This window comes from Erinaceus europaeus, chromosome 2 (genome assembly GCF_950295315.1).
Source record: "Erinaceus europaeus chromosome 2, mEriEur2.1, whole genome shotgun sequence".
Classification (NCBI taxonomy): domain Eukaryota; kingdom Metazoa; phylum Chordata; class Mammalia; order Eulipotyphla; family Erinaceidae; genus Erinaceus; species Erinaceus europaeus.
The window spans coordinates 181971709-181982850 of NC_080163.1; the positions used below are offsets into that span (position 1 = coordinate 181971709).

General features: G+C 55.1%; 1 protein-coding gene and 1 long non-coding RNA gene across 4 annotated transcripts; one reads left to right on the forward strand and one right to left on the reverse strand.

Annotated features, from left to right (window-relative positions):
- Positions 1 to 2123: 2123 nt before the first annotated feature.
- On the reverse strand, positions 2124 to 4832 carry CEBPA (CCAAT enhancer binding protein alpha). The gene has a single exon (XM_060185679.1). The coding sequence runs from the start codon at positions 4684 to 4686 to the stop codon at positions 3598 to 3600; it is 1089 nt and encodes a 362-aa protein (XP_060041662.1). The 5' UTR covers positions 4687 to 4832; the 3' UTR covers positions 2124 to 3597.
- Positions 4833 to 5068: 236 nt separating this feature from the next.
- Positions 5069 to 10815, forward strand: LOC132536791 (uncharacterized). 3 transcript variants are annotated; one of them, XR_009548325.1, is made up of 4 exons: positions 5069 to 5143; positions 5670 to 5736; positions 5930 to 6085; positions 10546 to 10815. It is a non-coding gene; the product is annotated as an uncharacterized LOC132536791 (long non-coding RNA). The 3 variants fall into 3 exon arrangements; XR_009548324.1 differs by lacking the exon at positions 5930 to 6085; XR_009548326.1 differs by lacking the exon at positions 5930 to 6085 and having other exon boundaries at positions 5103 to 5192.
- The last annotated feature ends 327 nt before the right edge of the window (positions 10816 to 11142 follow it).

Below are 11142 nucleotides of genomic sequence, written 5' to 3' on the forward strand. Positions count from 1 at the left end.
TGGGCCTGCTATTCTTATGTAGTGCTGGGGAACCTGAATCAGGCCCTTCAAAGTGTGTGCTCTCCCTCTCTCTGGTGAGTTATCTCCTGGCCCCTCTATGTGCTTTTGTCTCTGTCCTCCATGGTGCTGAGGCCCAAATCCAGGCTCTCACACATGGAGGAATGTGCTTCATCTGCTAAGCCACCTCCAAGGGACCCCTGTTCCCTTGTCTTGGGTGAAACCTGCCTCCAGGAAGCCTTCCCCACTGGCCTCTCCCCCACCCTCTTTGGGCTCCCCATTTATTCACACTTGTGACTCTTAATACCACATCTAGGGGGCACAGGGCTGTGAGCTTCCCGAGAGTAGGAGCTGTGTCTGTCTGCTTGTTTCAGATTGTGTGTCCCATCTTTGTTTGGCACAGGCCCCGGAACACAGTGGGCAGCCAATAAAAACTTAGGGTGCATTTGATGCCAGGCTCTTGGAGTGGTTCTTCATGAAGACTACAATCAGATTACAACACATGGTACCTGTGCTTCTTCTCCTCTCGTAGAAAGCAGCCAGTGGCAAGGGATGAGTGTGGAGGGTCGAGCTCTGAGTGAGTAGGTTCCCCCCGTGATGACAACCCCCCCCACACACACACACACACACCCCACTGCCACAGGCAGGCTGCTTGCTGGGTCTGCTGTGGGTTACGTTGGGGATCCCACCCACCCCGGGAATCACACCCACCCCACTCCTTCCCTGGGTTGGATGTGGTCCTCTGAGTCTGGTCCCCAACAAGGCCTGCCCTAGACTTCAAGACTGGCAGAAGAAGGGGTGTCCTTCCTGAGCTGACTGCTTAGAAAGAGGAACCCCAGGGGAATGGGACAGTGGGATGGGGCAGGGGGAGGAGCCAGGGCCTGAACAGTGCCTCTCCTCCCCCTCCTGGGTTCTGTTCTGGGGGCAAAGGGGGAAGCCGAGGCTTGGCCCCCTTAAACGAGAAAAACTGGAATTAGCACTGAACTCAGAGAAGGTTTGCTGGGGCCTAGCAAGCTGGGGCCTGCCCCAGGCCTCTGGGCGGGCGCTGCGGCTCTGCCTCCTTGGTTCCCAGGGCGGCAGGGCCTGCTGCCACCTCCTCAGTGGGCTCCTTGCCTCTGCTGCCAAGGCTGGCCATGGGTGAGAAGGCAGCAGGGCCCAGGCAGAGGTTTGAGGCAGGGTCCAACTCCTTCGTATTCCTGGGGCAGGTGGAGCTGAAGCTGTGGGGATTTAAGAAGAGTGTGTAGTTTCTCTAACAAGGGCCCCAGCCCATGGTGGCATAAATTGTAAACCATTCTAGTGAATGTTGGCTGGGGGTGTGTGTATGTGAAAGGATGGGCCTTAAGCTCTGCCAGCCCCCCTGGGCTACTTTCACCAGGACTGTTCCCTTGAGCATGAGGGCCAGCTCTGGAGCCCCTGGGGTCCCTGTCTTCATCAGGATCGGGGAGAGGGGCTTCAAGATAGGGGGTGGTGGATGTTGGGGCTATCTCCTTGCTGGGTGGGATATGAGGCAGGGACAGGTACTAGCTATAGGCCTGCTGTGGGCCCTGGGTGGCGGTGCTCAGCCTGATTGCTGCTTCTCAGGGCCCTGTATCCAGATGGCCCAGGGCACATGGGGAGGAGCAAAGGGCTTGAATTCTTAGCCCACTCAGCCTGCTTGTACCCAGCCAGTCAAGGCTGAGTGGGGCTGCCCTGGAGTGGCAGCTGCGAGGGAGTGTGGCCAGAGGGAGCCTGCAGCTGCTGGGTCAGGCCTGCCTGGACCCCGTGAGACTGTGACCACTTCAGTGGAGGGGTCCCTTTCCAAATCCCTCTATGCCATCCCAGGGTCACATCAACACCCTGTAACACTAACCCCTCCTCCCTCCCCCCTCCCCCTACTGATCCACTAGGAGACTTACTCTTGGGCTTTGGCATTCTCAGCTAGGAGCTTTGTCCTTCTGTCATTTATTTGCCTCAGTGGGGAGCAAGCCCCCGCCCTCCCCAATGGAAAGAGGGGGCTCATGATGGGTGGAGAGTCAGGATTTCAGCCAGAAACTGTGTGCTGTGATTATTTACAAATGTGACCTCCTCCCCTCAACCCCCCAAGACCTCAGGAGGAACTCTTCTGGGTTTTAAAGAGACACCAAAACTTCCTTTGATATGTTTATATTATAGATATAATACATAAAACATCGAGCATGAATCTCTGCATTCACTGCCCCCATCCCCAAGGAGAGAACCAGGCTGGCCTTCCCTGCTCCTGGGCCAGGTGGGGGGGGGGGGCTGTACTGTTCTGGATCCCTGGAAGACGCCTTTCTTCCAGAGGAAGCAAGGGAGCAGGAGGAGAAGGGGCCTCTGAGGGTTGGGGTGGATGGAAGGGAGGACAAGGCTATGGGACCCCCCCCAGGGTAGGGGAATGGAGGGGTAATGGGGCAGCTCATCCCTGCCTGTTCCATCCCAGGGTGAGTAGCTAAAGCAATCCCCAAACCAAAAGGAAAGTGAGCCCACAGCCTCTCCCTGCAGCTGCTGACGATGACAAAAAGAGTCTCATTTTTGGCAAGTATCTGAGCAAAAAACCCAAACAAAACAAAAACCAAAGAAGATGGTGGTGTCGCATCGAGGCACGGGGAGAGATGGGGCACGCATGGACATTGCACAAGGCTGTGACAGGACCAGGGGGAGGCCAGATACAGAGTGTTGATATCGGCTGATAAAGCAAAATATTTGGAAAGCTTCTCATTGCTCCAGTCCCCCGGGAAAGGGGGGGGGGGTTTGGACTGCTGAGCTTCATATTTGGATGACATGGCTGGCGGCATACAGTACAGACAAGGCCGGGGTGACCCTTCATTTCCCCCACCTCCATTCCCAGCCTCCTCACCACCCCTCTTCCAAGAATCCCCCCAGCTCTTGGGCATACTCCTTAGAGCTAACCAGTGACTTCGCTTCCTGAACTGACTGGGGGTTGTCAGGCTCCCTCATCTCAATGAGCTCTGCTCCGAGAAACCCGGCCTGGTGAAGGCTGGGAGATTCAAAGCCAGGAATGAGGGGGCCAAGGGAGCTCTCCACTTTTGTAGCCAGCCTTAGGTTCAGAGTCACTGGTTCTGCGTTTCCTTCTCTCCTAGGATATGCGCGAAGCAGCAGTTGGGTTTGGCTTGGCAGGACTTCTGTTCCCCAAAGAACCTTCCTCCTGCCTGTTGTGAGTCCCACACCCTTCCTTCTCTCCCCGGGTGGGGTGGCGTGGGGAGTGCGGGGGGGGGGCTGCTGCAAGAACCCTCCAAAATAAAATGACAAAGGCACGTGTCTGCTCCCCCTACTCGGTAGGAATCGGAGCAGTGAGTTTCCGTTTCCAAGGCACAGGTTAGCCCTTAATACTTGAGTTGCTGGGCTCGGGCTCAGCCCCTCGACGCTCCTCCCCTCTCTCTGGCAGAAACTACCTCTCAGCGGAGTCCCGCGCCAAGGAAGGCGCGGGGCACTCGGGACAGACCAGGCTTTCCCGAGGCACTGGGCTCTCTCCGTCCCGGCTTCCGCGCGGCTTGGACAGTCTTGAGCTCCGGAGACCCCAAAACCAATCCCTGGGTCCCAACCCCGCACCGAACCCTGAGGGCGGTGCGGCCGCCGCGCGCCTCACGCACAGTTGCCCATGGCCTTGACCAGGGAGCTCTCGGGCAGCTGGCGGAAGATGCCCCGCAGCGTGTCCAGCTCGCGGCTCAGCTGTTCCACCCGCTTGCGCAGGCGGTCATTGTCACTAGTCAGCTCCAGCACCTTCTGCTGCGTCTCCACGTTGCGCTGCTTGGCCTTGTCCCGGCTCTTGCGCACGGCGATGTTGTTGCGCTCGCGGCGCACCCGGTACTCATTGCTGTTCTTGTCCACCGACTTCTTGGCCTTGCCCGCGCCCCCGCCGCCGCCGCCGCCGCCGCCGCCCGCGCGCAGGTCGGGGTGCGCGGCGCCCAGCCCCTTTAGCGCGCCGCCGGGGCCCGCCAGGCCCGCGGGGGCGCCGAGCGCGGGCGCGGGGTGCGGGCTGGGCACGGGCGTGGGCGGCGGCGTGGGGTGGCCCGGCTGCAGGTGCATGGTGGTCTGGCCGCAGTGCGCGATCTGGAACTGCAGGTGCGGGGCGGCCAGGTGCGCGGACGGCGGGTGCGGGTGCGGGTGCGGGTGCGGCGGCGGCGGCGGCGGCGGCGGCTGGTAGGGGAACAGGCCGGCCAGCGCCAGCTGCTTCGCCTCGTCCTCCTCGCGGGGCTCCTGCTTGATCACCAGCGGCCGCAGCGCCGGCGCCCCGACGCGCTCGTACAGGGGCTCCAGCCTGCCGTCCAGGTAGCCGGCCGCCGCGCAGCCGTAGCCAGGAGGGGGGGCGTGCGCCCCTCCCGGCATGACGGCGCCGCCGGGGCCCACGGAGGGGTAGTCAAAGTCTCCACCGCCTCCCGCGGGGGCCGCGGCCGCCTTGGCCTTGTCCTGCTGCCGGCTGTGCTGGAACAGGTCGGCCAGGAACTCGTCGTTGAAGGCGGCCGGGTCGATGTAGGCGCTGATGTCGATGGACGTCTCGTGTTCGCAGATGCCGCCCAGCGGCTCGGGGCCGACAGGTGGGGCTGGGGGCTGCGCGGAGCCCGCGCCCCGGGGGAAGCCGAAGGCGGCGCTGCTGGGCGCGTGCGGGGGACTCTGGAGGTGGCTGCTCATCGGGGGCCGCGGCTCCGCCTCGTAGAAGTCGGCCGACTCCATGGGGGAGCTAGAGTCCTCCCGGCATGGCGAGCCTCGGCGGCCTCCGGCCCGTGCAAGGGCGCCGTGACTCCACCGCCCGCCCCAGCCCCGCGCCCCAGCCCACTGGCGCCCCGCGCTGCTCCCCGTGGCGAATGGCCCAGCCCGCGCAGGGCCCGCGCTTATAAGGGCGGGCCCTCTAGTGTCCAAACCCGCCCGGAGCGGCGCCTCCTGGGTCTTAGCGCCAGTCGTCTCTGAAAGGCGCGCGGTGGCACTTGGAGGGGCGACCACAGGCGGTGGAGCGGCCCCCACGGGGCTGCACCCCGAGATCGCCCTCGGCAATAGCGTGCTCTCCCAAATCCGTGACCCGGGCCCTTTCTCCAGCCACCATCCCCTCCCCTCCTGTCCCCAGGGCACCCAGCCCAGCGCAGGGGCGGCGGAGGCAACGCTGGGTGCCCCAGTTCCCGCGGCTCACACTCGGGTTGCAGGCCCGGAGCTGGGAGGTGGCGGCGCAGGCTAGGGGGCTTAGGGTGAGGGGCACCGCAGGGCGTGGCAGAGGACAGTTTGGACGTGCGGTGTGGAAAGGCGCAGAGGGACTGTTTGATCTCAGACTTTCAGGCACAGAAGCAGCTCCCCTGGGCTCCGCCTCTCTCCGGGCCGAGGAGCCGCGGCGCTAGGACCCAGCGGGAAACGGAGGGTGGGGAGGCCGGCCGGCCCCGGGGACCCAGCCTCGGCCCGCACACTTTTTCCTGGGCAAGTCGCGGAGCCGGAGCGCTGCGATTGCTAGACGCTCCGGGCGAGCCTGGCTATGCGTTGGGCGGCCAGTCTTTCTTCTTCTTCTTCTTCTTCTTCTTCTTTTTCCCCTGCGGGCTGGGTCAAAGCGGATCGCGGGGTTCAAGGGCGAAGGGGTACACACAGAGAGAGGAGGTGAACTGGTTGGGAGGGGGAGGTTAGCGGTGCTTGGGGTCAGGATCCTGTCTGATCTTCTCCCCTTATTTCTCACCCAGGTGGGCACCTATGCAGGGGATGGTTGTCGAAAGAGCCGGGGAGTCTTCGGAGTCTCGGTGGCCCAGGGTGCGAATACCTATTGAGATAATCCATCTGGAGGTGGGGTGGAGCGGTGGTTGGCGGGGCTGTGATTCTGGGGTGCCCAGGGAGCCAGGCGCAAGGGGGCTTAAGGAGGCTCTACTAGCACATTCTGCATCGAGGTAGGGGAGGGGCGCTCCAGGTAGCTCCTTAGTTGCGGCTCCCGGGTGCTGGTCGCCAGTGTGTCTGACACTGGCCAGCAGCGCAGATGGAGGACCTCTTCGTATCCCCCGCCACCGGCCTCCAGGGGCAAGGCTAGGTGCCACAACCGTCCCTGGAGCCCCTCAAAGAGCACAGGCGAAAATGCCTGGAGGCTGAGCTGCCACTGTGGTCGAGGGTGCGAGAGAGCGTGGAGGGGGGTACACTGGGGTGTATGGGAAGGAAGAGGCAGCTTGTGGGGAGCGCGGCACTGTGCTTTAATCAGGTTCCTATTCAACATATGACCAGTGATTGATGATCCAACTGCTTCTTTCTTTTTTTTTTAATTTTATTTTGTTGAGAGTTCATAACAAGATATTTTTAGCTTAATGCTCTGAGGGAGAGAAATAGTAAATGCTTAATAAAAAAAAAAAAACCCAAGACAGCAGAGGACTGGGTTTCTGGACATAGTGGGACACACTTGTACCCCCCAGAAATCTGTGGAGACCTGGAGGGAAACCACCACCAACCCCCCCCCCCCAAAGATTAAAAAAAGAGTGGGTTTTCATTTTTGTCTCACAGTATAGTGACCCCCCCAAAAAAAATGAGTCTAGGGTAGTATCCTGTTCAGAGTCCCTAAGCTTGGTCTCCTGCCCAGGGCCGCTTCTCCAGAGAGACACAAAGTGGCGGGGGGGGGGGGGGGGGGGGCTCACCTCTGGAACTGTAGGTCCTTACATCATAGAATGAGACTTCTCCCTGTGAGGCTTGATGGGTGCAGAGTACTTAGCTGGCAGTGGAGAAGACTAATCCATCTCCATGCAAAACCTGATGGGGACAAGAGCCTCCTCATCAAGGAGGTGACACTGAAAGAAGAGGGGATGTGACAGAAGAATGTTGTCCATCAGTTCAACACATGTCTGTTAAGAAACACAATGAGGACAAGGGACAAATGAAGCATGGTAAAGGGACGTCCTGTCCATAGGACCATGGGGCACTGGAAGAAGTAATTTATAGGGAGGGGAGGGGATATGGATTAGAGTGTGTTCAATCCCCTCCACCATATGCTGCAGCTCTAGTCTCCAATGTGACTATATTTGGATATTGAACTTTTTAGAAGATCATATTGTTCAATGATGTTCAAACGGTAGGTTTCTATTCTGATAGCATTGGTGGCCTTGTAAGAAGAACACAGATGAGGAAAGTTCTCTCTCTCTCTCTCCTCTCTGCTCTCTCCTCTCTCTCCCTCCTCCTTCTCCTCTTCCCTTACTCTCTTCCTTTCTCCTTTCTCATGCAAGGTGGTTGGAAGAAAGTAGTGTCATGTCAGCAAGCCAGGAAGCAGGCTTTCACCAGAAGCCCAACCATGCAGGCACCCTGAACTTGAACTTTGAGGAAATTCCTTTCTGTTGTTTAAGTCACCCAATTTGTGGCACTTTGGTATGGCAGCCTGAACTGAGCTATGCATAAGGGGAGAGAGAGAAAGAAGAGAGAAAGAAAGAGAAAGAGAGGAGAGAGGGGAAAGGAGAGAGGTGCACTTCATGCAGCTTCATCTTAAAGGATGAGCAAGTATTTGCTAGAAGGATAGGTGGGCAGAATGGCAGGTGCAAAGGTGGCGAGGCTGCAAGTGCCTGGTGTGTCCTGGTGACAAAGGACAAAATGTGTGACTGGAGTGTAGGGATTGTTGGGGAGGGGCCTAGATAAGGCTGGATCTGCAGATGGGGCTGGGTTCAACCCCAGGGTGGAGGAGACAACCATCTCACAGACTTGGGCCATCCAGCTTTTAGCAGGGAAGTTTCGTGGTTCAGTTTGGGTTCTTGAAAGGCTACTTGGGCCACAGAGGCTGAGGAAGGAAGGGCCAGGGGAAAAATTCTGGAGAATCAAGACCCCATATGGAGATGGGAAGACACAGAGCATGGACAAGGGCTGAATGCCTGGCTTCTAGCTGGGGTTACTGCTCCATAATATGCAGAGGAAATAGAAGGTCCCTGATGACACCTACCTGGCTGTTGGTTCTGGGGGAGAGGAGGACCCTGGTGCAGGAATAGCCACCAACACCAGCCTTCTGATTTTTCCCTGTGAGGACTAAGAATGCTTTGGGATGACCCAAAAGCAGTTTAGAAGGTGTAGTGGGTGGGCTACCCAGAGGGGAGGAAGTGTCTACAGGGGAGTCTGAGACCGCAGAGTCTTCAGTTCTCCAGACCCTTTGGCAAGAATACATGGTAGAACCTGGGTGAGTTCCTAGGGTCAGCGGAGCCACTTTCTGTGGGAGGTTCCCCAGGGTGGGAGAGGGGTCTGGCCTGATTGGACAGGTCAGCAGTTGGCATTGGACTGGAATCACTTTGTGTGTGTGTGTGTGTGTGTGTGTGTGTGTGTGTGTGTGTGGAGGGGGATGGCTCTGTGGCTTGTCACAGCTAGAACAGTCACTAAACCTTTTCATTGGCCTGGCAAAATAGCTCACTTGGATAGTGTGTTGCTTTGCTTTGTGGACTGATGTTTGAGCCTGGACCCCAGTGCATTGAAGGAAGCTTTAGTGCTGAAGTCTGTCGGTCTATCTCTAGCTATCTTACTCTGCCTCTGTATCTTAATAAATATATCAATCCTTTCACTGACCACTTTTCAAATCCCTTTTTCCCTTAACTGCTAGCAACTTTGCAGTCCCTAAAGGGGGGAGGGGAGACAGAGAGAGAGAGAGAGAGAGAGAGAGAGAGAGAGAGCGCTCTAGCATACCCTTGATTAGTTGAACAAATGGAATGACTAGAAGGGCAGGGACCTCAGCTCCCATGGATTGCCAATTTACTGGGCATGATTTTTCCACCAAGAAGGGTGGTTGAGGGGGTAGAGACCAGAGTAGTGAAGTGTCAACTCTGACTCTGGTCATCATTTGTTGTCATCCTCCTCCTCCTTTTTTTTTTTTTTTTTTACAAAAAAAAAGAAAATCAGCAGCAGAAGTAGGTGTTTCGTAGGTGTGAACTATGCAGTCTAACATCTGGGAAGAGGAGGCTGCGGGGGGTGGGGGAGCTAAGGGCAGGCAGGGCTGGTGGGGTAGGGGTGAGCAGGGGTGCTCTGTGAATTTTGGTCCTTGAGTTTGGGGTAGGTGAGGAGAGGAGGCTGGCACCTGTTTTTCAAAGTCACGTATAACGCTTGTTATTTTGAGAAGACAGTCTTAGGACATTTTTCTTTTACCTGGATTGAAACTTCTAATCCAACACACCTGTGGGAATTAGTATGTGACTTTGAAAGTTAGTCAGCTTCTGAAGAGCAAAACTGCTTCTGTCATCGATTTATTTTTTTTAAATATTATTTTTTAATTTGATAAGACAGAGAGAAATTAACAGGGGAGGGAAAGAAAGGTGAGAGAGAGGGTGGGGAGAGAGAGAAAGAGATGTCTGCCTCGTGAAGCTACCCCCAACGTGGGTGGGGACCAGGAGCTCGAACCTGGGTTCCTGAGCATGGTAATGTGGGCACTCAGCCAGGTGCGTCACCTCCTATGTCCCCCCAACCCCCCATCAAATTCTAACTCGACATAGAACCACGTGCATGTCAAAGTGACCACTCCAGAGCAGACTAGTTAAGATAATAAACAAAAATGAATTAAGACAAGCTAAAAGGCTAGAACTACTGATTCCATTTTCAGGCACAGTTTGTGTCTGACCAAGACATATGAAAATCTAATCCAGTGCATCTAGTACCACAAATCAGGGAAATATGCTCAAAGACTATTCCTCAAACTTAGTCCAAGAAAAGAAAACGCTAGTCGCTTTTTATTGCCAGTGCATTGGCTGCTGCTAATTCATTCACACTTTAGATATTGACATATGAGTCACACAGACCCATTGGATAGTCAGCTAAGAGCTCTGTATTTCTCACTGGCAAACTCCAGGCATCTATGGAGGCCATGCTAATCATGTAGACTGCATGCTCAATCTCACCAGGAGGCGTGAGGGACAGTCCTTACAGACACTAAAATCTTGATTTCATCATTGCAGGCTAGGTGAGCTTGGGCCCATTTGTGGACTTCTCGAAGTCCTTTTTTATTTTTTTTTGTAAACTGGAGACCATAATTCATTGTTCAGTACATTCTCAGTTTGTTCTGTGACAAAGCACCTTGAAGCCACACAACATCACAAGAAATAACCAGTTCAGTCATCATGCTCAGGAAATGGTTGAATTGCTAGGGAAAGCAACTATATTATATGTCATACCATGTAAAATCACACCCTTGAGTGCTCGGGTCCATAAAAAGAAGTCACATGGTTAAGACTCATGAGAATCAGCTGCTTCCAGTTTGCTCTCCGTTTTCATCTATTATGATGTACATGGTTTTCTTCCTTTTATTTATTTGCAACTACTGGCAGACTAAGAAAGAGCAGGAATTAGAGATTTTATTTTGTTTATTTATTTATTTATTTTTTTAATCCAAGTGTTGCTCAGCTCTGGCTTACGGTGGTGCTAGGGATTGAACCTGAAAGCTCAGAGCCTCAAGCATGAGCATTGTTTGCATAGCCATTATGCTGTCTCCCCAGCCCTACAGTACTTGCAGACTTTAGAAGAAAGAAAATTGAGGCAAGAAGTTTAAAATTCAGAAAATTCTATCCATCATCTAAATTTTGTTTGATAAATTGAACTTTTTTCTTTTAATTTAAATTCTGTTTTGTTAGACAGCACCTCTAATAGAGGATGGACCTCAGAATCCCCTGCCCAGAATTTGGAGAACCTTGAAGAAAGCAAGTAGTGGAAGTGGGTAGGCACACTCCAGTTTCTGTGGCATCTGGGACAGGAATATAAATGGCGGCCTCCTTGCCATCTGTTGAGATATAAACACTGTCAATCAAATGGGAATCTGCTAGGTAAAATATGTTCTACCTTCTGGCCTTAACAAATATATCTTTGTAATGTCCTAGAAGGCCAGATTTTAATTTAAAACTGGATTCTGGAACACAGAGGTTCCAGGAGACTCAACTACCCTCTTTTCTTCCCACTCCTTGTAAGTTGTCCCTCTTACCCCCAAGGAATGGTCTTTAATGGGGGAGGGGCGGGGTGGAGGAGGGTAGAGATTCTTAGTACAGGGTTCAAATAATGCCCATTCTCCCTGAAAAACTCCTCCTCTCATCATCCCAGGGGTGTGCCCACTGGTAAGTGCCGGCTGAACTGATCTCTGTAGGCCCAGGTAATAGCTCTGAACTCTGAGCAGGAAATTCCATGTTCCAGCTGTCTTCTCACCTGGTGGGAAGGATGGGCATGAGTGGGCCCCTCTAACGT

Bases quoted from the DNA above. Each gene is read 5' to 3' on its own strand.
- CEBPA (XM_060185679.1), bottom strand. From the start codon at position 4,686: ATGGAGTCGGCCGACTTCTACGAGGCGGAGCCGCGGCCCCCGATGAGC.